Source organism: Paramormyrops kingsleyae, chromosome 10 (assembly GCF_048594095.1).
Source record: "Paramormyrops kingsleyae isolate MSU_618 chromosome 10, PKINGS_0.4, whole genome shotgun sequence".
NCBI lineage: Eukaryota > Metazoa > Chordata > Actinopteri > Osteoglossiformes > Mormyridae > Paramormyrops > Paramormyrops kingsleyae.
Genome location: NC_132806.1, coordinates 34,086,098 through 34,110,075, shown reverse-complemented (window position 1 = coordinate 34,110,075; position 23,978 = coordinate 34,086,098). Strand labels below are relative to the sequence as shown.

The 23,978-nt window shown below is 47.6% G+C and overlaps 1 protein-coding gene across 3 annotated transcripts in view; it reads right to left on the bottom strand.

Annotated features, from left to right (window-relative positions):
* The window catches only part of ppp2r2ba (protein phosphatase 2, regulatory subunit B, beta a), a 70,320-nt gene that overhangs the window by 18,505 nt on the left and 27,837 nt on the right, over positions 1-23,978 (bottom strand). Inside the window, exon 1 of one of the 3 annotated variants that reach the window (XM_023844657.2) lies at positions 19,097-19,838. The exons of the other annotated variants lie outside the window; for them this stretch is intronic. Within the exon in view, the coding sequence (XP_023700425.1) occupies positions 19,097-19,166 (70 nt within the window). The 5' untranslated portion in view covers positions 19,167-19,838. Of the gene's footprint in view, positions 1-19,096; positions 19,839-23,978 lie in introns of those variants that run through there. 3 annotated transcript variants of the gene reach the window in all.

The window sequence follows — 23,978 nt, the reverse complement described above, 5'->3', positions numbered from 1 at the left end:
ATCACAGAGGACACTGGTTAGCCAAATTTCAGGCTGCACTCGCTTGCTTATCCCTCCCTGAGCTTCAGTGTCATTAAAGAGTGTCATCAACAGCTCAGTATGGACACTTTAATGTGCAGGTGAAAGAATAGAAGGCTGTGATGAAGAAACAATCCGAACAAATGCCCTTTAACAGTTGTTTTGTTGTTTTGCTAGTGCGTAACAATGACTTTCACGCCCTAGAAAAGCTCATCTGGCACACAGTCCACCGTCTATGGCTGGGTGATTGTGAGCATCGTTATTTCAAAAGAGGAATAGACCAAAGACAGGCTTCCCTCCCTGAAGACTTAGTTCTCCACCCCACAGCGGCATGCCGCCCTCCCCCTGGCTTTTGCCATCTCATTGATATGCTAATCCCTCTGACAATTCCCTCTGATTCTTTTCCAGCAATTTCGATTGCACGGCACTATAATTGCATATCACGGAGAAATGCAGAGAGTATGAGAGACGAGCGTGACACAAAGGGCCTGGGTTCCACTCTCCAGGTCAGAAAACTCCCAGCCCCGAGAGCTTCACATCTCAATCAGTGCCGGAACAATCCGTGCTCGGCTCGATTCCTGAAGCACAGGTGTGACGCTTGGTAATCACATAAGAGGTGTGGTCGCTCATTATCTGTGACAAAGCCTATTGCTGATTTTAGATTCCATCACAGAAACACTGACACTGCAGTCTTTGGACACATTTGGCTTTTAATTACACTGTAGCATAAATAGCCATTGTCACATTTAAACAAAGGCAGAGGCTCTACAATGTACTGTTTTGCCACTTTATGTTTCTGTATATCCAGATCAAAAATTATGCTTAATTACATATCTCAAATGTTTTACTCCAATGTTTGACTGTTGTAATTCGTACTGAGTAATTTTCGAAGATGCATTAGCTACTAATACTTTTACTAACATAATCGTAGTGCTTTGTGGGATAGAGATTGGCCAGGGTTTTTCCGCACCCCCAGGTTCTGTACGTATTATGAAGCTTATCGATTGTTTCGCTTTGTGTCAGTGATTTCCCCTGCGTTTCTGTCCGTCCCCCGACACGACTGTGAGCTCACAGTGACACCGCTGGTTATAATTACCCCTGTGTTATTCCTGTCAATGGCCAAGTCCCGCATCAGCCTCTCCTGCACCTGCCTGAGTAAGGCATCCTATAAATATGACACCTTTACCCCCACAGACCTGCTGTGTCTCCGCACCGCTAGGGAACGCTTGTCACACGGAGCAGGCGGGCTGCACAGGGACAGAAATACATTTTATCTTTGGCATTCACTGATCCAAATGCTGTCATTTTCTTTCCAAGAAAGCCTCACAACAACCATGGTACAACAGGGGGCATTTAAGGATTGCCAGCATGTTTGTCCTGTAAAAGCATGTCCTCATATAACCTGTGTTGTGACTTAAACCACTTCATCACTACGCAATATAGAGAAGACAATTTGGGGTAATTTGACCATAATGAAGCATGTTAATCATCCTGAAGAGATCCTTAGTGTCTTATCATCCAAAGCATGGCAATGCATCACAAGCACCAGCCGTGTTTGAGAGGTCACCAAGTATGCCCCCAAAGGCACACAAGCTTCATAAACCCACCAGATAACTACAAATGCCTGTTCATGTTTCAACAGCAAAGCTTCACATTTAGCAGCAGGTGGACTGACTTCACATTTGTCAGCAAAGCTGCAGGAGATTATAAGCAAAATAGATTGGGAGCCTCTCATGGAATCGCAGAACCCAATCAATAGCTAACTTTCAAGCACTGCCTTTTATCGCCTTCAAAGAGGTCCGTCCATCTCTCGATTTTAGGGCACGGAGTCACACAGTCATTTCATAAACAATGTCAGCACGCAAGGTCTACAAATGATCTAATATGAGTCTACAGCGATGAGCATGGGATGAATGAGACAAACTGGAACGGCTCTTGCATCAGGGTGAATCGGACAGAGCGGTGGGGACTTTGGAGATGGTAGTTTTGTTCTCTTTCTTTTTAACCTGCAGTCCCTCTGTGGACTTAATGCGAGATGTGACGAGAGTTTCAGGACTGTTTCCATGGCAATCCCTTCTTCAATGCAAGGAGCCATGCAAAGCGCTTTCTTATCACTGTTTGTACAGCACGCATCCTGCATGCCTCCTGACTTTCCCTCTCATTTCCAGAGACCGCTAATTGTGCCAGTAATCATTCAACATGAGCTACAGTGTGTCACAAACTATTAACTATGTACAGTGATTAGTCAGCCACACACTGCCTGAATGGAAATAACTCAAGCTTGCACATGTTATCTTCTAAATTTATAAACAAATGTATTTTCTGAAGTATTTACCAGGAGCTCCATAAAAGAGACAAGGCAAAACCTAATGAGAAAATACATAACAATAGCGAAAAAATTGGAGGAAAATACTGGGTGTGTTTCTAAAGTATATAATGCATAGTTACTTTCTTTTATTTAACACAAAGGTCTTTCTTGTGTCTCTGTTGACAAGAACGGTTTTGGCATGGCGCTGAGCAAACAGTGAAAGCACCTGGCAAACAGTCAAACAGTGCTTCACATTGAGTGCCGTGTCATGGTGGGTCTTCTCTGCGTCTCATGAGATGTCTGTCTTCTGCTCTGTCACAATGTTTCCTCACAGCCTCTGAAGACCTAGAGCTCCAGCCTCAGTCTTATAGAAAACTTATTGTTTCCGAAACTTTCTGCTGTTTAGTCATGAACGGCATGGCTGAATGAGCCAAGGACTTTGAATTTTAGAGTCCGGTCTCCTCATCCCCCCCACACCCCCCACCCCCGATGACTTGGTAGAGCGTTGTTGTGCTGCTGGGCTGATCTAATTTGTGATACCCGCTGTGATTCTACAAAGGCATTTTACTGTGATGTTCTGTAGTCTGAAGGGAACTGCTCTCACCAGACGTGCTCTGCTGAAGGACAGAATGTCTGACACAGAGGGAGGGAGGACGACAATGTCTAAAGCATATTCAAATTTGTTACTGGAAGTAAATTATAAATTCTTTTTTTCCAGAGAAAAAAGCATGTTGACCTAATTAGGCCCCAGGAGTCTCTGTCTTTCCAGTGTTTTCCCTTAATTTCCTGCTACAAAGTGGATCCTAAAACTAAATCATCTTTTGGGGTGAATTTGAAAACAAATTAATATTCCATATTCTGGCATAGTGTAGGAGAGTTAGTCATGCCTTTAGTTGTAACAGATTAAAAGCACATTCCTGTTACTGTCCTACACTCAAAAATGTCCCACCACCATTTCTATACCTGCTTTGGTTATTAAAGCCAGATCGTAAATTAGTCGCCATTATCCTTGGTTTAGGGACACTGACAGTCAGCCTCCATGTAATTTCACCCAAGAATCTGTGTCCTTTCTGCTGTGGAGCACAAGGTCTGCTGAAGAGCACTGGGATCCTCCAGAGAATGTAATTCATCTTTAGCAAATTAATATTAATACGTTTTCTGGTAAAGGGATTATGAAAATGGGAAGGAGTCATCAGCCATGTGAATCCAAAGTAAACCACTTAGGGGAGATTGTTATTTCAGAAGTTGCTCTTATTATTAACACATTAAACCGCCATAGGCACTTTTAATGAATGTCGCTGCTTTAATGAGTGAGCTCACTGCTGTGCTGCTGTCCCTAGCTGCCCCTGGCCAGAGATCGGGGTCCCTAGCTGCCCCTGGCCAGAGATCGGGGTCCCTAGCTGCCCCTGACCAGAGATCGGGGTCCCTAGCTGCCCCTGGCCAGAGATCGGGGTCCCTAGCTGCCCCTGGCCAGAGATCGGGGTCCCTAGCTGCCCCTGACCAGAGATCGGGGTCCCTAGCTGCCCCTGGCCAGAGATCGGGGTCCCAAGCTTCCCCTGGCCAGAGATCGGGGTCCCTAGCTGCCCCTGGCCAGAGATCGGGGTCCCTAGCTGCCCCTGGCCAGAGATCGGGGTCCCAAGCTGCCCCTGGCCAGAGATCGGGGGCCCTAGCTGCCCCTGGCCAGAGATCGGGGTCCCAAGCTGCCCCTGGCCAGAGATCGGGGTCCCTAGCTGCCCCTGGCCAGAGATCGGGGTCCCAAGCTGCCCCTGACCTGAGATTGCCCCCCCCCCCTCACAGTCACCAGGGTTAGGATCTCTAGTAGAGATACACTAGCGTTTTGGGGGATTGAAGATATCCTTGAGCTTTTTAAGGAGGAACATTTATCAGACCTTAGCAGAGTATAGTACCAGCTTTACTGGGAATCTGGGTAAACAAAAGACAAACCACAAAATGAAGCATGGATCCCCTTGTAATATTAGTGGGGCATTCAGCCACAGCACCCTGGATTCCATGGGGGAAATGCTGCCTTTGTTTGACGTAGACATCTTGAGAGGGGATTAACTTGCCCCCCCCCCCCCCCAAATCCGCCTTTGAATCAGCTTATTGAAAAAGAGCGAGCTGTATTTGTAGGGGATCGGGTGCCGGGTTTAGGGCGACTCCACTGATCACCGGACTCCGTTTTAGTAAATAAGCGGGGCAACAGAAACCACGGAAAGTCAATACATTTCAGGGGCGGCTTGGAATCGGCGGAGGTCAGGGGTCAGAGGTCGGCCCAGCCATATGAAAGGGGAGCGGTCTGATAACAGAGATCCAGCTCATGTAATAAGGGGGAGATTCACTTTGGTAGCAGGGGACGAGGGGGGGTTATCACTCCTCCATATGCTGAGAGCAGGCGCCCACCAGCATGGAGTGAGTGGGATAAATTCAAAGGGGCAAGGGTTTGAATATTGGGGGGTTGGGGTCTCCAGCCATTTAAGGGAGTCCAGGAGGTTGTATTGGCTGGTTTTGATTATTCCACCCATAATTTACGCCCATGCAAAAGAGGGTCAGTGAATGTGTTCCACCTGGGGGGGGTGCCTGTATTGAGGTGAGGAGGACACATCGCCTATACAGGCTTTAGGGATTACCGCCACACTGCCGACCTCGATACGTTTCACTGGCACCAATCCTCTACAACAAAAATACCCAGAACAAAAGTGTTTGGGAAAAAACGTTCATTGTAGGACAGCGATGCGGTCGGGTGAGCAGGAATAAGGGGCCGACAGCACTGCGGATAAGTAGGTCAGAAAGCTGCAGCCAGCTTGGGAAACAGAGACAACGTGAACCCGGAACAACGTGAACCTGGAACAACGTGAACCCGAGCGTGGCACCAGCCAGTCCGGCTCAGGGTGCTGCTCAATGAACGAGGGCGGCACCGTGAGAAGCACACGAGGAAGGAACACCGCAGCACCTTCTGTGACGGAGCCGCACTGTTCGGTGTGAAGGGGAAGTGACATAACTGTCATATTGGTTGGTAGGTAGATTGATTGATTCTCTACATTGCTGATGATTGCTCCGGTGTGGCACGGTGATGCAGCGCTTACCACTGTCGCCTCACACCTCTGGGACCAGGGTTCAAGACTCCGCCATGGCTCTGTGTGTGTGGAATTTGCATGTTCTCCCCGTGTCATCATGGGGTTTCCTCCACGTACTTCACTTTCCCCCAGAGTCCAAAAACATGCTGAGGCATCAAATCACCCATAGGTGTGGGTGTGCGAGCGAATGGTGTGCGAGCGAATGGTGTGTGAGTGTGCCCTGCGATGGCTTGCTGCCCCATCCTGGGTTGTTCCTTGTTCCTTGTTCCTTGTGCCCTTAGTCTCTGAGATTCCCTTAATAGGACAAGTGGTTACAGAAAATTGCCGCTCCCTCACTCACGCTCATTATGAGGCCCTCACCTCCACCCCTGACCAGCAGGTTCCCAGCTCCAGACCTACTGCCTACAGCAGTGGACGTACAGCACATCAGTCCAGCTCTCTGCCATCAGCATGGTTCTCATCCAGGGGCCGTTGTTGCCCTACCCCCGGCTGTCTGCCCCGCTGGGGGATGGCCATCTGTCCACAGGCTTTTCGTGCGTCTTTATTCGATGGGGATGTACGCGTCCTGAGGGTTATCAGGTTACAAAGGGGGAGGGGCCTGCCTGGCGGTGACACTAAGTCCCACGACACATGACATCAATTTTGACACAGTGTTGGCTCCATTCATGACGCACTGCAAAAAGTTTTAATGATAAATCCTTTTGCCGTTTGCACAAGTACGAGTACAGGTACACTGGACCTCTTCTCTTTGCCTTTCCCATCTTGCTCTCCATAGCTCAAGGGCCCAAAGACTGTTCTGCTGAGGCCAGGTTCGAACCAGCGACGTTTCAATCACAGGCCCAGAGAGTTAGCCCTCTGAACTTCTCAGTGCATGATTTATGGAATGTCAGTGACAGTATCAGTAGATATTTATAGACATGTCTGGGTTTTTTTTTTTTGAAGCATAACACAATTCCATGTGTATGCCAAAGCTACCATGCTAATCTGAGAGACAGATCAAGCCTGCATTTGGTGTGAATATCCATTTAACCAGAAGCCCTGCCGGCCGCGATGCCTGTGAATACACAGCGTTTGTAATGTTACAACCACTCAAGAAAGAACAGAAAGAGCTCATTAACCCTATTTTGCAGAACAATACCCTATAGAAATGTGACACCAAACGGATCAGCAGCCTCTGAAAGGGTCCTGGGCCCCTGGGATGAGGGGGGGGCACTGGCGTCACTCACCGTTTGGCTGATTTTCACACTTCATTAACAGATGCATAATTTAACCAGGGACAAGTTAAAGAACCTAATTCCAGACTATTGCACGTTGAGGGGGTCCCCGGGGGCCTCGGCCGGCTCTCTCACACATCCCCAGCGGGGAGGCTTTGGACTGGGCCGGAACTGGTCCCCTCTTCCTACCGGCACTTTCCTTGGGAAAGACTGGACCCCATAAAATGTCCTTACTTCTGCGAACTGAAGGTAGCCATCAGTCTGTACTAGTTCACTGACGGCCGTTTACCTCAATGCCAGAATAATGTTATAAAGGAAGGGGTGTGAGTTGTGGGTTTGTTAGCGTCAGCCCGACAGAACGGAGCCCCATGTACACAGACATCTGTCATCCCAAAATACCTGAGGGCATGAACACAACCGGCAAACACTCCGTACGCCGTTCTGTAACACACCGTCAGCGCGTCAGCAGAGTGTCCGGCCCTTAAGCAGAGTGTCCGGCCCTTAAGCAGAGTGTCCGGCCCTTAAGCAGAGTGTCCGGCCCTTAAGCAGAGTGTCCGGCTCAGTGGGGACAAAGGGACGCTGCGTTTGTCACTAACAACTGCAACCCCGATCAGATCAGCATTTATTGCGAATGTATGAATAAATGGAGTCAACTGCATTTGAACAGGTAACGTTAATTAGACCATTATACTGCATAAATGGCTACTGAAAATATAGTCAATCACCATGATAATAACAAATTTTATGTTCATTTCACTGAAGATAAACTCGCAGGCACATAGGCGCAGTAATGTATGTCAATTAAAATCTCAATTATAAATAAAAGGTAGAGAAGCAGAGGCCTTCTTACCCCCCACCCTCCCCCCCCACGCCCGTTTTCTCTTATCATCTTCAAAGGGCTTTTTTTTTGGTGTAGCATGTCAGACGTCTGCGCCAGTTTGTAGAGCTCAATAGTTACGCCTCTAGCTAAATAATCTTCTGTTGCAAAGGGTTTATTAACTAATAATAAGGAAGGCTTCAAAGGGACGGCTTCATGCAGCCGGCTGGTGGGGAGAGTGCCGTGAAATTCCTGCATGTGGCTCCAATTCACATCATTCTATATGGTTACAAAATATCTGCTGCCAAAAAATGTGTTGCAGTGCAGGCAACCTGCCGAACGACTGAATTCATGTCCAGTGAAGTTTCCCTTTTACCTAAAAAAATCAATTAAGCAGAAAAATGCAGCTGGTGAATATTTTATTCACCCAAACTTTTCACCCCGTACTCACAAATTTAACTGGATTTTCTTTTGAATAATAAATGTACCCTGCAGGGGAGCTGAGCCATAGCTTTTCATGATTAAATGCTGAAGATTAAAATGCGGATTCTTTGTTTGCCAAAGATGGTTACTGGGGTCTGTTCCTCCCCCATTGCCTGACTGCGATATAATCGTAGCTTCACCCTAAACTTTCTGCACGGATGATGGACTTGGGTTGAGAGCGGGGCTGCATCACAAAACAGGAACGGGGGCAGTATTCCCCTTCCCACAGGGAGGGGGGCAGTATCACCTTTTCCGAAGGAATGGGGGCAGTTTCCCCCTCCTGCAGGAAGGGGGGCAGTTTCCCCTTCCCACAGGGAGGGGGGCAGTATCACCTTCCCGAAGGAATGGGGGCAGTTTCCCCCTCCTGCAGGAAGTGGGGCAGTTTCCCCCTCCCGCAGGAACGGGTCCATAACACGATCACTTGCCTCTTTTGAAGAGGACCTGAGCACACTGATCCCCCAACCCTTCCATTTTTGGAAACAAGAATTAATTTGGGAAACTTGATTTTTTTTCCCCTGACATTCGCACTCTCATTAAACGTTTAAAGACATTTAAGTTTTCCCTAATCGAGGTATATTGGCTTTGATGTATGTTGTTGTGCAGCTGGGTTTTATTTGGAAACACTTTGTGTTTTATTAATTGCTTTTTATATATTGCTTTAATTTTATGTTACAATTAGGAAAAGCATTGCTGAAAAGGTTAAATTATAGTAGCGACAGCAATAGCTGCATATGACTAGATAAAAACACACCCTGCTCAATTTTGGGAAGTTCTACATATCAGAAATAGCGTGAGCTGTCATCTCCTCTGGAAGACTGCTGATCCCAGTGAAACAGCGGTGATGCATCAGAGTGGGATGGCTCATTTCACATTGATCTGTAAAGTCATTTTAATTGTGGCTGGGGGGGGGGGGGGGGCCACCAGACTCCGGGACTGAGCTCTGCAGAAGCTGGCCTGGAACACTCATTCATTAATGCAGCCGCTCGCTCAAATGCACACGGGCCGGATACCTTCAAGTTTCTGAAGGATTCTGGGATGTGTAAACACACTCCTCACACAGGCTAATCTGCTTCCACGCTCCGGGCTACTCTGCTCTTAAGGGGGGGGGGGGGGGCTTAATATGTGTCTGTGACGCCAGGCCTGAGGGAATCACGGCCATCACAGCACCTCGGATTTAAGTGCTACAGCACGAGTGGCCAACCACGACAGAGAGGAGCGGGAGCTGTAACTCACACTTAAGGTTGCTAGGAAGAAGGAGGAGGGGTGCTGGCCAGGCAGCATCTCTGTGGCTGTTCTATCTGCACCCTGGGTCCATAACCCACCAAGGGCCTACAGTAACTAGCCATGTCATTGGGGGGGTGAACAATGGTGCCTTGTGGGACACAGACCCAAGGTGTTTTATGAATCAAAGACTATATCAAAGGATATTCCTGTCAACTACCTGTACCCCTGTACCCCTGCCTCACGGTGCGGAGATTCCCATATGAATACATCCACAAACCCCGACCGTGTCCAAGGGATTACTGATTACTGCCTAAAACCCCAGATTAATGCAGACCCTTATGTCTCTGTGGGCTAAGATGCTACGATTCTTGAGCGATTACAGCAGACTGCACTCCACAGCTGTCCAGGAAACGTCAACACAGAGAGAGACGTGTGCTGCATGCAAACGAGACAGAACGGTCCGGCACAAACCGTCGATGGAGGGGGCTGTTTGTCTCCATTAAACAGAACATCTGCTGGCCTCATTTATATTGTCATTTTACTTAACAGAGGATTTGCTGTAAGCCTCGTGCTAAAAGCAGGACCGTTTTCTCACTACACATTACCGCAGATGTGGGTTCCCCATAATCCCAAATCCCAGCATTTAGTGCAGCCATGGCTGAGGGTCTGAGGGTCAGCTCTCTCCCCAGCGCGTCCCGAGACGAGGCTGACTGACGGACCCACTTCCAACAAGGTGCAGGTGAGAGCACAGTGCAGATGCATGAGCAAGTCGCTCCGCACGCCTGGGTCCTGCTCAGTGGTCCAAACTGCACACCAACAAGAAGACGGTCTTTTTAGTGAAAGACTCGCAGGGTATGTGGCTCGGGCCATTTCGCTCGGTTCATAAAGAACAGTCGATAACTAACCAATTAAACTTTATTTCTCTCTAAGTGGCACCATTTCCCCCTAAGCATTATTATTTATATGGGTTTAGTATTGATACTGAGCTTGCTGTGGAGTATCTGTTTATGTGACCTTGCACACGGATTGGCTGGATGTTCTTGAGAGTTTCGCTCCTTGGGGAATGTTGTGTCAATGCAGTTCTGGGCTCAATGTCATTATCCCGCCCCCCCCCCCCCCCCCCCCGCCCCCCCACCAATCTCAGTGGATCATGGCCCATCAGCCCATTCCCAATCACAGCTGCTAAGACACGGATGCAATAAAACAGACCTGTGACAGTTTGCAGACACCACTAAGAGCTCGGCGATTTACAGTGACCTGGTGTCTGGACATCACCTCATGGTAAACAGTCAGTCGGTCTGTTTAGGGTCCTGGGTTTCCTCTAAGGGGGTCCTGCTGCTCGGGGGGTGGGTTCATAGCCTGTCAGCCTGTATTGTCCCTGATGCGGAACACTTGGGCTCAGTGTATATCAGGATGTGATGATTAAGTACAGAAAGCTGGGGGGGGGGGCTGCTGCCCCAGTTTTTACCAAAATCCCTCCTGGGATTAAGCTGATCGAGGAGGGAAGGTGAGTAGGGTTAGGATGGAGGGGATCTATGGATAGCAATGTGATTTCTGAGACCCTTTGGGGTGCTGTGTTTACTCAAAGGCGAAGCATTAATCCACAATACAGTAGCACATGAGGGGGATAGTGTCAAGAATGACAGATATGTCTGCAGGGGAGAACTAATACAGCCAACAAAAGAAACTGAAATTATACCCCGAACACAGATAATCACTCACAGTCTAGACCAACCTACTCCCTGCAATCTACGTATCTATAGCCTGAGAGAAGAGAGTTAATTTACTAAGTATGTATGTCTGTTTTATTAGTTCTGGGACACAATATCCGACCTCTGGGACTACCAAACTGCGCTGTAAATTCCAATAAAGAGAGGATACAATATTGTGAAATGGCTGAATAGAACTGATGCTTGATTACTCGTGACATGGACAATATTATCAAACTAATGGCATCAAACTGACATTGCAGGATATTAGTAATTCCTTCACACAAAGTTATGTGTTTCAGTCTCAAATGATAAATTAGATGCACCAACATCTAGGTCTGCTAAAAGCTCCTAGACAAGATTGATTTGATAAGTTAAATGCCTCTTGGCTGTACGGGACACCTGGGTTCCTGTCAGAGGGTGGTCAACACAGCCAACTGAGAAGGTTCAGTGAGGAGGCTGACTGTCACAGAGACAGGACCAGCACATTGCCAGGCAAAGTGACTTTGGGCAGTGCACAGAAAGCTACAGGCTTCCCTGATACCTGCAGTCGCCCCAAAACAGCCTCCTTGAGCCTTTAGATGTCTCACATGGGTTCAGCTTCTGGATTCCACCACTACCTGCTGTTGCGTCAACTATTTCCACTCACAAGTACCCGAATGTCATTTCTTGAGATGCTTAACGCCCTAAAGCATCAAAAAAACAGGAATTTCCCTTCAGCAAATTTATTACATTGACAAAATAATAATGAATATTGTATATACAGCACTTACATATTAGTAGGCTAATATTAGCTAATAATTTTACTGTATCTGAAAATTCTCTAACTGCAGCCATTTTCCTGTGTTTCCCATGAAGAACAAAAGCATTTAACACCACCCAGAATGCATTGCGACCCAGACAATATTACTGTAAAACAGTTATTTAGTATGTAACTTCCTTCTAGTGTGACATCTAATGCATAAACAAACAAATTAGATGATTGTTTAGCGCCATGCTACGCTAACGTGGGTATGCCTTAGGGAAAACAGCCGGCATATTTGACAAGCATTAGATGGATGTAGGGGTGATCGGCGGGCTTATTTGTGGAGCTTGCGGCTCCACCAGTCTGCACGTTGAAGAGGGCCTGCAAATCACCGTAGCAAACGCTGGTTTGAGCTCCCATCTGAAGCAGCACTAGCAGCTGCCAAACCTTAATTACATCATTTATTTTACAGGTAGTTTTATCCACTCATTTTTCACACAACAGCAAGGGGTAGCAGGGTGATCAGTGGCATTTTGCAGGTTTCAGATACTGTTTGTAAGTCGCATTTGCCTCTCAATGAAAGCGAGAGCCAAGCAACTAAATGCTAAGCGAAAAATATTACATTAACCCTAATACACATATGCATTCGACACAGCTGGAGGGTTCTGGCAGAGGGAAGCCTGCTGTGAGGGAGCAGCTGCAGGTCCATGTCTCTACCCGCTGGGGGCGCTGTGCAGAAACCGGGCCATAAGTTGGCCTAATTTAACGAGTTAATTTTAATGCCCACATTTCCCCATATCCACCCAACCACGGGCACAAGGATGGCTGTCCCTCCTTTGGGTCTCCACTCCATCAGCACCTGAAGGGTGCATCAACCTTCATGCCTGCACCAAGAAGGACAAGAGCAGGCAGTCGGCACAGTCAGCCATTGCCACCTCTGCTCAACAAGAACGGCGGCTCTCCAACGCGGAGGAGGATGGAGATCAGAGGCGCCTGGTCATTTCTTCGTTGAGATTCCCTCAGGCCTGGCGTCTTCGTGAGAGTGACACCGCAGCCGCTGTTCCCCCTCAGCTGTGTCCTGACCGTGGTCGTCTCTTGAGAATGTGGTTCAGATCACAAGTGGACCAATAAAAAGCTGGAGGCAGTGGGAGCTAGAGCCAGTGTACCGCGGTAACTACTCATGAGCAGGTCTGTGTGCGACGGCAGCCTTGCATAGCGGACAAGAACGGGGAAAGGCACACCAGAGGAAGACCTCCCAAATACAGGTCAACCAGTTGTACATAAAAGTTAATACTTATCTGGTGGGGTGCCCTATATTGACTGGGGATTATCTGTGGTGACAGTCAATAGTCAATGTCCAAACCCCCATTACAGGTCAGTGAATCCGGGTTGCACTTGCTGCTCATGGCTGAGGGGGCCTGGTAAGACGAGGCCCTGCTCCACTGGAGCATCGCTCTTTTCTTTGTGTACTGCGCTTGTCTTGGAAGCAACAGAGCATCCCTCAGGTGAGGCATCCATTACCCCTTTCACTTTGATAAGCTCGCGGCAATTCACCCGGAATGGTCCACTTCCGGGCCATCGATTAGCTCCAAGAAAAGCCAGATTTAGAGAGGACCCAGAGGAGCTCAGTCCAGTGATCTGCTGGTACATAAAACAGTCCTTCCTCTGCAAGCTGGGAACAAGGGAGAGCTTCAAAAGAGCAGGAACATTAGGAACTGCAGGCCAAAACGCATCTGCGGACTCCCTGAAAAGAGCTGCATCTTTTATTGTAGTTTGATGCCTTAATCTTAGTCTTCATCGTACACTCAGTTACACGATCACACAAATGCACAAGCACAGCCATGCCCGTGTTCTCCCAAAGCGGACATGCACACAAAAACGAAGAACCTGCATGTGCACGTAGCTATATACACACACGAGCACACAAGAAGGAAATGAACTTCATCCAACTACAATATTGAACAGCAATTTCATTCATCTATGATAAAAACTTGGTTGGAGGGTGATGCCACCTATCTTTAGAGGCACCTATCTTTAGAGGCACTGCTCCCACCAGGAGACGCCTCCGCTTCGAAACCCGGCAGAAAAGGAATCCAGCTAAGACGTGCCTTTGATTTATGACTGCAATTCCCCTGCAGGGGTTTGCGGGGGCCTTATTTACTCCCATCTCAGCTTTCCTCTTGCCTGTATAATGTATCCTCAGCGGACTCTGCAGCCGGCTCTGCACGGGGGTCCTGTGCGGATGGAGTTCAGCCTCTTGCTGTCTTACTTTCCTCTCCAAGGACCCCACCCACATGGGGGGGGGGGGGGGGGGGTGTAGTGGTGTGTTCTCAGTGATATCGTGTGGATCTTCCTTACAGGGGCTGGTGGGAGACTTTGGTTCTATTAATGGATCTATTGCACCTGATGTGGGACAATTCTAGCATAGGGGAGGAAATTGACCCTCAGTGAGGCTGAGATGAGGGGTCAGCATGGGCCAGCAGCCCATACAGATTTAATATCCCATTTTTGCCCCCACCTAACCTTCCCCATCACCCTAACACCCTACCACAGCCCTCAAGCCGCCTCCAAGGCTCTCCACCAGTCAGCCATGCAAATGATTAGGAAATACCTGCAAATCTAGCGATGTCTTTCACTTTTTGTGACATATATATAAACACGCTCATTCGAACCCACCCCAAGTCTGAAATCGGGACCCGATTCTAGACATATGTGATAAAAATAAACATCAGCGTTGATTCCCATGCTGCGAGGCACCGTGCAGGACGTAAGCAAGGCCCAGACGTCCTGCAGTTAACCTCCTCCAGGCCCGCAGGAGAGCCTGGCTACGTACCCAGAATCGGGGCTCTCAGCCGCACTGCTGCCATCATTCAGCTTGAGGTTACTCTCTTACCATGTGAACATGCCTCTGTTAGGTTCCAGCACCTAATCACTTTCACTTTCTCTTTATATTTTTCATCTCCATTAAAACACATCAAGCTGCATTTATGTTTCGTCGGAAAAGCTGTGACATACCTTATAGATAAATGTTCCCCGTTGTGGTCGGGCAGAATATAAACAATTGCGTCTTTCTCCAGTAATGTGGAATGAGGGCTTTTGTTTTCCTTTCTAAACCCCATTTTTTTCTGCATTTTGATTACTGAAATATATGGATATATTGAAGGCACAGATCTGTATCCTGTCTAAATAACCTTTCAGAGTTCCTGGGTCTGTGACACAGCGCCCCAGGGAAGTATTAAAAGGCACTCGGATTTCACCACTTGTGTTTTGGGAATGGCATAAATATTAATGAATGAGAGTCCATAATGGATGGAGTGGGACAGGCTCTTTGAGAGAAGCAGCAGACACCCCTCCCCATGCCAACGGGGACTGAGACGCCCTGAGGTTTTCAAAAGGTCACAAACGCAACGGCTGCCAGCCGGCTGCAGGTCGCTCAGGTCAAACGCTGCCGTTTTCGGGGGCTTACAGGTCTATAAATCAATGGCCCAAAGAGCAGGCTTTCAGCTCACTGGGCAGCTCACCACCGTCTGAGGAGCAGCGTGTGGGAATGCCGCTCAGCCAGCCGTCTGATTGGCCGGGCAAGAAAGCACTGAGGAGCAGCGTGTGGGAATGCCGCTCAGCCAGCCGTCTGATTGGCCGGGCAAGAAAGCACTGAGGAGCAGCGTGTGGGAATGCCGCTCAGCCAGCCGTCTGATTGGCCGGGCAAGAAAGCACTGGCTCGACTTACAGAGGGCTGAGCAAAGAGGTAAAAAGTGCGACCATGTTGGGTTGTTAGGGGTTGTTTTAAGGAAGCAGTGGGACCTTCGCTTTATCGGCGGCATGGAGGATATCTTGGTACTTTCATATTTTAGTACCTTTATTGAAAAGCAAACTATTCTAATCAGAATGGTCATAATATACCAGCAGACGTTACTGTGCAGTTTGTTGAATGGTTAATCAAAAACATGACAAACAATCAGGCTTAAAAATCAGCTGGGTTTCTTTACATTGTCTAATTTCCACCTTTTACTGCCTATTAATCTAAATTCAATCTAGGTGCAGCTCTCACTGGTATGAATCTCAGTCAAAACACCTGCTTGAATGTCACTGGCTGCTAGAGACCCAAGAGGATCTAATAATGGTGTCACTAATAGCTTTTTAATGTGCTGTTAGCAATATGTGCTCATAACAGAACATGTGTTTCGTGTTTTTTAGATTAGCCAGGCATGGCTGTATTTGGTTATTTGTTGACAATAATGTCCTACTCTTACGTTGGGAGTGAGAGAGCCTGCAGGATGCAGTCCAGTAGGAACAAGGCTGCTCATCCATGCTATGAAATATACAGGAGTCAGTCTGTAGGGTTTCATTTAGTCACTTGCAGTTAATTGAGAAAAAGGCGGATTAGCATTCTAATGCTGCAGAGTAGGAGGGCTAAGATTCAGTGTGAAAGCTGAGCAAATATCAAAGATCACTTTAGCCGTAACTGACAACCACATATCTGGGGCTGTACATTGGCATCTTTAGAAAAGGCAGAATGGCAGCCAGATCCGTGAGCCTTGGAGATGGCAGGAAGGGATGGGGAGATGGTAAGTGAAACCAGTAGAGAGGACTGGAGACGAAAAACAAGTGAATCTACTATCAGGACAGGAATGGGTTAGAGGTGACAGATGGGTCACGTCTTGGATCTGGGCATGTTCGCTGTGGCCAAAGAAGGCGATCCATCTTACATATGGCCTGGAAATGAGGAAGAGGAGCAGAACGGACTCCTCATCTGACTCTGCCCTGCACCGAGGTGTTGGCACGTCCTGTATTTCATACCAGTATAGTCTAACGAAATAGTTCATGATAAGGAATTTCAAAACTTATTACAAGTTATTTATTTAAATCTTAATAAGAATCTCTATTTGAATTGAGTGGTCAGTCTTCTCCATCAAAAATAGACACTGTGAAACATTTCATGGCTGACATGATGTACAGGAGAAGTCAGACAGCCCACTGGGGGGGGGGTTCCTAGGGAAGGGTGTGTCTCTCTGTGGGGGGGTGTGTTCAGTCGCTAAGCAAAATGAGGTTATTCACATGGAAACATAAAGTCTGCTGGTTATAAGAGAGCCATCAAACAGCTGTCTCCATCTGCTTAATAAATGAGTGTGCCCTAAATATGGGGAGCAGGGGACTCGCACAGTGCAGAAGAGAGGATGTAGAAGAAAAGGGGGATCATGGCTATTGGGGGGTGACTATGGTGTCTCACAGCTCTGCTCTGCAGCAGGCTGGGCGTGATGTCTGCCACTTCATCAGAACGCGTTGTCTGGAGCTGGTGCCCCTGCATTAGCCAATAGCTCCCCATCAGCTGCCTTACCTGGATCACTCTGAAAATAGAAAAGGCTTTAGGCTTTCCAGGAACAGGGAGGCACGACTCTAATGAGGCCGACGAACGCTGCCCTGCCACTTCATAATAGCTGTGTGTGTGTCTCTAAGCAGAATGCCGGAAAGTAAACTGCTTGAGCTTTTCATCTATGCTCTCATCGGCCCCTTTCCAATTGTGGTGACCTCTCTCTCTGCTCTCATTGTCCTTTGTGCATCTTTAATGCGCTCATGCATCTTCTTTGTGCGACCAAGGGCTTTGATAAACAGGCCGATCAATCAGAAGGTGGCTCTGGACAGCCAAGTAAATCACTGACCCAATTAGGAATCAAAAGTGAGTGGGTAGCGGAGCCGGAGGGGCGGGGGCCAGATGATCGGACAGACTTGCAGCGTAGGAATGAGCGGCGATGGGTGTCGGGGGATTGCTGCTACCACAGACCACGGTCTGGTTGGGGCGAAACAGGGCGACTCCCAATGATATCTGGCTCACAGGATCCTTGGAGATAGTTTAACATCTGTACCTTCTGCAGAGCCCAGAGCTCGTGTCCAGTCGGCTTCCTTAGTGACCCAAAACCCAAAACTATCACCCCTGCTTTCTTCTGCCTTCCTGAAGCCCCCCACCCCCTGGTTGGCCACATTCTTCTCCCATGGTCCCTGTCTAGCCCCACCCGGCCTTTGCTGTTCCCAAACCCCAGCTTAGCCAGAGGCTACCAGTCGATAACCCATCTCACCCGGGATGGTACCAGAGGCCCAGCGGCAGAACTGGGCTTTCGACAGCAAGGTCAAGAAATCCGCTCTGGGCAACATTTCCGTCTGCGCAGGAGAGAGAGCACCATGCTACACTTGGCCTGGCCTGGATTAGGGTGCATAAGGACTGGCACAGGATTCTGCTCATCCCATCTGCTTAGGTGTTCCACAGTTATGCACTCAGTGCTGTTCCACTCCCCCCCCCCCCCACATAGCTGCCCTTGTCAGTGCCTGCCTGCTCTCCTCTTTGGCTTTATGAAACAGGAGGCTTTCTGGATCATGACTGCTGAGCCTAATTAACAATCAGGCATGTTTTTACATCCCGGTGCAGAAGTGTGCATTTTAAAATGAGCCCACAGAAGTGTTTCCACTTTTTACTAAATGTGTTTCCTTAATGGATTTCAGCAAGGCTGCATTTGAAATCACTCCCAATATTCACATGGCGTTCATTGTTCTCTATCTGCAAATGCCAGAATGTATCAGCCCAGAAGCTTAATGCCATCAGGCAGTGCATGGGCTCCCTGGTCGCATTCCTAGGAGCAGGGGGGAGTTCAAGTGCTCCCCCTGTTACATGGGGTTGATGCACCTCTGCATGTCATGGCAAGTGGTCCGCTATCGCTCAGTGAAACCTGCCAGCTGTCGGCCCATTTTAATCGACGATAGTGAAGAAGATATATAAGTAATAAGCTAATGTATTCTAGTAGCCTACCCGGTTCAGTGAAAAACACGTAAGAAGCACCGTATTGTGGTTTTTATACAAGCTTCATAGAGGCACAATGACGTTGCTGGTTTCATGATTAAGCCGATTACCGCTCTCCAGCCCACCGTCATCTACCACCCCGTAGATGTAACATCCGGACGCAATTTTCCAAGTGAAATGCGATAAATTGATTTTGACACGTTAGGTTTAACGATTAATAAAAAATGGTCAACTTGTTAATGGCTAGGTCTTGCGCCAAGTATTCTGCTGGCGCTGACATGAGATTGACGGGACTTAACGGCAGGGTGTGTCACGCTTCACCTCCTATTTTCGGGTGATTCACCTGTCTCGTTTTCCGGTCTCTGATCAACAATTTCACGTATTAATGAATATATTAGACAGCGTCCTCTAACACGCTTAAAATTCAGCTTACCTGAAATAATATCCTGTGTATGATAGAGGATATTCTGTACTCCATATTTAATTCTATTTTTTGTCGCTGACGATCTTATCATTCATTTCCGTTAGTACTACTCGTTTTAATTAGATATTCTATTTTAGGGACCACTGCTTAACACGTTCATTCTAAATATGTTACTGTCTGGTGAGGCAAAAATCAGTCTCCAGGCGATGCACGTTTTCTAGAATAATTTCGGCACCCGCTGCATGACTCCTAAATCAGGCATAATGCTAGCATTAAACAGAAAATCTATTTACCTTCAGTTGCATAGTTGTGGTCGCGAAGGAAGCTGTTGTTGATTTTACGAGTGTCAATGTCTTCCTCCATTTATGATGTCGTTAGCTGGGAAGCAGATAAGAGACAGGCAGGCGTCCATGGTCCCGCACCTTCGCTTCAGCAGAGGGTCCGCGGACGAAGCGGACTGACCGTCATGTCTCGGACCTCGCCAAAATATGAATGACGAAAAGTACAGATTTCGCAAGATCCCGAAGGTTTGCCGGAGTTCAATAAGAAATCGTCGCAGGCTGTCTTGCAGTGTTGGCGCACAGACTCGCACGGTTCCCGTCTTAAATTGCGGTCGCTCTCCTTGCCGTGTGAAATAATATAATAGGTGAAATGAATGACAGGTCGCACTCCAATGTTACAGTGCAGGTATGAGGTTACTGCTGCTTTCTGCGTGGATGTCGGAAAAGATGAAATGTAAATAGTTTGTATGAAACTGAAAAATGCATCCGGAGCCCGACTAACAAGGTAACAGCGAATCTCACCGACTAGCTTTCGGAAAAGATTTTCTACGTTGCGTGTGGATTTATTAGAGATCGGTCGTCATCCAGCTTAATTTCGTCCTCGATCAGACCGATCGGTTCGTCCCTACTCCAAGTGCTGCAAGGTAGATCCGATAGCACCTCGGCCGTGTACCGCATTGGGACAGGCTCCTCCCATACGGAGCGCCGACGGCTGACTGCGTCAGTGCCTCCGTGGTTCGCGCACATGCTGCCGAAACGCTGCAGTGACCGACAGGCCACGGAATTGCCGGGAACACGGCGTCGAAACGAAATATGATCTGCAGCACTTATTTTAACCTGCAACGTCCTTCAGCAGAACGGATAATTAGCCATAATACAAAGGGATTCACAGAAGAGATTGTTTGAAATGGACATCGCCTGGTAGCAATAACGCTCTGAATGCATTTTTTTTACATCCGCACATCAAAAATGCTTTACAGTCTAACAGTTTGGAGCCACCCAACACTCATCCCCCCCGGAAAAGACAAAAACTGAAAAAGAAATAAGAATTCTGAAAAATAATGAGTCAACTGGGAGCAAATAAAATATTTACGGCACTTTTTAGAAAGCGTGCACCTTGCAATCAAAATTAGAAACTATTTTGCGCTCTAAGCAGGCGACCATTTAATCCGGTTTAGGCTACTTACTGCGTTTTTATATCAAACATTAATGCATAGAAATGCAAAATTATCTATACATGAAAGAATTTCTAGGCTATTTTGTTTGACTTTGGTTAGGCAGCATACATTTTCTGTATGCATGCTGGCTATTAAATTAAAAGTAATTGTCCATAACATCTTTTTTTTAAAGCACTCAAATTTTGTGTAGAAATTTTATATGGCGTACAAAACCATGCTTCTTTCTGTCTCACTGTTTGAGATTTTTTAAGTGAAAACTGACATCTTGGTTAAAAACCTCCGGTTTTAGTATCCTTCCAATCATGAATCGTTCTGATTCTTGCCTAAAACATTATTTTAAATCAAAATTATTTAATTTTTTTTAGTCATTACATTTCTACACAAAAACTTTACACAAAATTTCCTCGACGAATTACAGGGATTGTATAGAATGTTGCTAAGCACACGTAAGAGTGTAAGACTAGTAGATAACTGCCTGGACAAAACTTAAGGGACCAGAGATTAGAAAACATGTCGCAGTAACTTTTCAATGTAAGCCTCAGCACAGATTTACTCAAAAGGCAGATCTTTTGGCACCAGGAAGCTCCATATGAACAGCGTTCGTGTCCCCTTTAAGACAAATGAGATGCACAATCTCGTCATTGCCACCTAATTCTGGACCGGATTGATTTACATGCTGTGTTTAATATCTGTCTCCACAGGGTCTTCCCTCGTCTCGCTCTCTTTTCCGTTTTTGAAGCCCCCTGCACATTTACCCCCTTTAATCTACCTGATGCTATTGTCTGCAAAAGACTTGTTTTCGAATTCAGAACCCGGGAGGGGGGGCGTTATGTTTAGTTTGTAAACGCATTAGCCACATCTTATCCGCAAGCCCATTTGCAAATGAAAATCCCCGTTAAGGTCACGGGGCGTCTGCCTGTGATGACATATTGTCATTGCCGTCGTACATTACTCGCAGTACATACTCTATTTAACACTCCATCGCCCTTACGCTTCCATTAGAATAAATTTTAGGACATTATCTCCGTTGAATGTAATGTGCGGGGTAGCAGTGAGTCTCCATCTCATCTCCAACCCATTTACAAGCCCCCCCATCCTCCCCGCTAAAATGGAGTCCTTTTCCCCTCCACCTCAAATCCCTTAATGGGGGTGGCTAAGGCTCTGTATTTCACCGTAAAATTATCCTGAATCTTATTTAAATCAAAGGACAAATAAGCTGTCTGTTTTCGGTCAGGGGAGCTTAACACAGTTCAGTGGTGATCCCTGCGGGCGCGTCGGAATGAGCGACATGCGTAAAGGAATTAAAATGGCATCGATTTTTACCTGAATCACTCATGTGGGGAGAAGCGATATTAGCGTGTAGACGTGTAACAATGCTGCTTTGCGCTTGGAGGGGATGGTTTAATGGGCGAATTCTACAGCTTGCTCGAAGCACATACAGCACCTCCCTTTCGCTGTGCCCCAGTATGGAGAATTAACGCCCGCGCGCGTTTCACCTCGCTCACGCTACGCGGGCTATCCACGCGGGGCCGTACGTCCTGAGGTATTTACAGGGTTAATTTACACACGAGGCTCGATTTAGTTGCAGAATTCATGAAAAAATTCACTAAAGGTGATACGACGTTTCACGCAGCTTATTAACAAATCATCATAAAAAGGGTTATTATTTGTAAAAACAAAATCAGTATGAAATGTCATCACGTGTCATGCATAAATGAGGCTCTTGATAGGGGATCCCCCTCATTTAGTGAAAGTTCTCCTCTGATTATCTCCCAGCGAACAGCTAATCTCCTTAAACCTGTTTCTGCAAGAGTACTGGGCAGTATCCCCAACGGCAGCCCAGTCTGAACTGAGCGGAGAACTGCAGGAAAGAGACAGAAAACGGGTGCAACTCGTGTGAGAGATTCCGTGGGTGAGCAGTCTGAGCACCCAGACAGAGTGACTCCATCCTGGGCCCAGCCCACCACCTACACTGTACACCTCACGCTCGCAGAGCTAGAAACGCTTCTTCTCTTCTCAGTTTTACAAAAAGTCAGACCTTCCTATTGCAGCAACAAGCATCTTGGAGTTCCAAAACGTGCGTCGTTTTGTGCACACTTGGTAGCCTGACATGCAGCATGGTGATTATTGATGGATTGTGTGTGTGGGGGGGTGTGGTTCGGGGGCTGGGAGCTCAGGGGAGGGGCTATCCACTTCCGCTTTCTGTGCCAGATTCTCCGAGAGTCTGGCTAGTTCTCCAAAACTGGGCACAGATGTCCTGGAAGATGGACAGTGCTGCCATCGCCACACCTTACTGACATGCAAATTACTTATTTTGCTGTACAGGAAGTGCGTGACATTTGGAACCCCCCCCCCAAAAAAAAACATGGCTGGGCGCCACTTCCCACGTCACGCAGTGATCGCGGCATCAGGGCAGCCAAACGCCAGCATATCATGCTGAGCCAGTCCCTCCACCCCCATCCCAGAGCCACGGACGGACGGACTCCAGGCACTCTTATTTTGGCAGCCGTGATCAGGTGGAGAGGCGGGTAATTCAGCACCCGGGACAGCTCCCAGATACACTGACTGCCAAATAGTGACAGGACAGGAAGCTCAGGGCCTGGAGCTGTCAGGAGGCGGCACAGCTGGTCAATGCGGGGAAGGAGTGACTGGGACAGCTGATCTCCCACCTTTAAGCACAGCGCAGGCTACAGTGCTGAAGGTCTCATTTATTCTATCATCAATTCTGTCATTTTTATTTTAACTGCATTGTAAAATTCCCTCAAAAGAAACATTTGAAGATTTTATTTCTTTGTTGCTACTTGAAAGCAAACCCCTGTGCTCAGGTCACCTTCGCTTGCGGCGAATGAGATTTACACACACCCGGCTGTAATATGGAGGTGGGGCAAAGGGGTTTTCCAACAGAAGCGGAGAACTGTGAAAGAGAAAAGCAATTTATGGGGCCCAGGTTGACAGGTTAGCGCCCCTTGTGGTTGCACTATACAGTCATCACCAATTCAAACTCACTGGTGTGTCACCTTTGACAAAAGTGTTTGCTAAATTAAATAAATGTAAATTGTATTTGGGGGGTGTTGGGTGAGTTCAGCAGTTCGAGCCCCAACCTCAGCAGTGTAGTCATATGTGTGTAGGCCATTGAGCAAGGCCCCCAGACCCCAGACATGATGATGGGGCTGCCCCTTTGCTGCGACCCCCACCTTGCTCTCACCTGTATGGAGAACAAGATGAGACAAAGTTAAAAGACAACTTCCCACGGGGATTAATGAAGTAACCCTATTCTATTCTAAATTTCAAACGCGACACCTTGTCGCTTATGCCTGGGAGGCAAATCCATCAGCCGCCACACTAATGGGGAGTAAAAAGCGAGCAGGAATACTGAGATGTGGAGTAAAATAAGGGAGGCGCATGTTTGCTGGAAGCTGACGCAGCTCGCTGGCCTCTGTCAGCCGAAGGCCCATTCGCCACCCCGGCTTCTGGCCGGGCCGCTTCCATATGACACTAAAATCAATGTCGACATTTTGCTGACATTTAATTTCCGACACGATTTGCATTTGCCCTTGTAGCACCGTTGGCCAAATGCTGCATTTTGTTGGGGGGAGACCTTTCACAGCAAAGGCGCTGTAATCTCACGCTGAAAAGCTCGTTTTATCAGAGCCGAGAGTCAAATGCAACAGAGAGCAGCACCTCCCATGTCCTCACAGCATTTACATACCGACCAT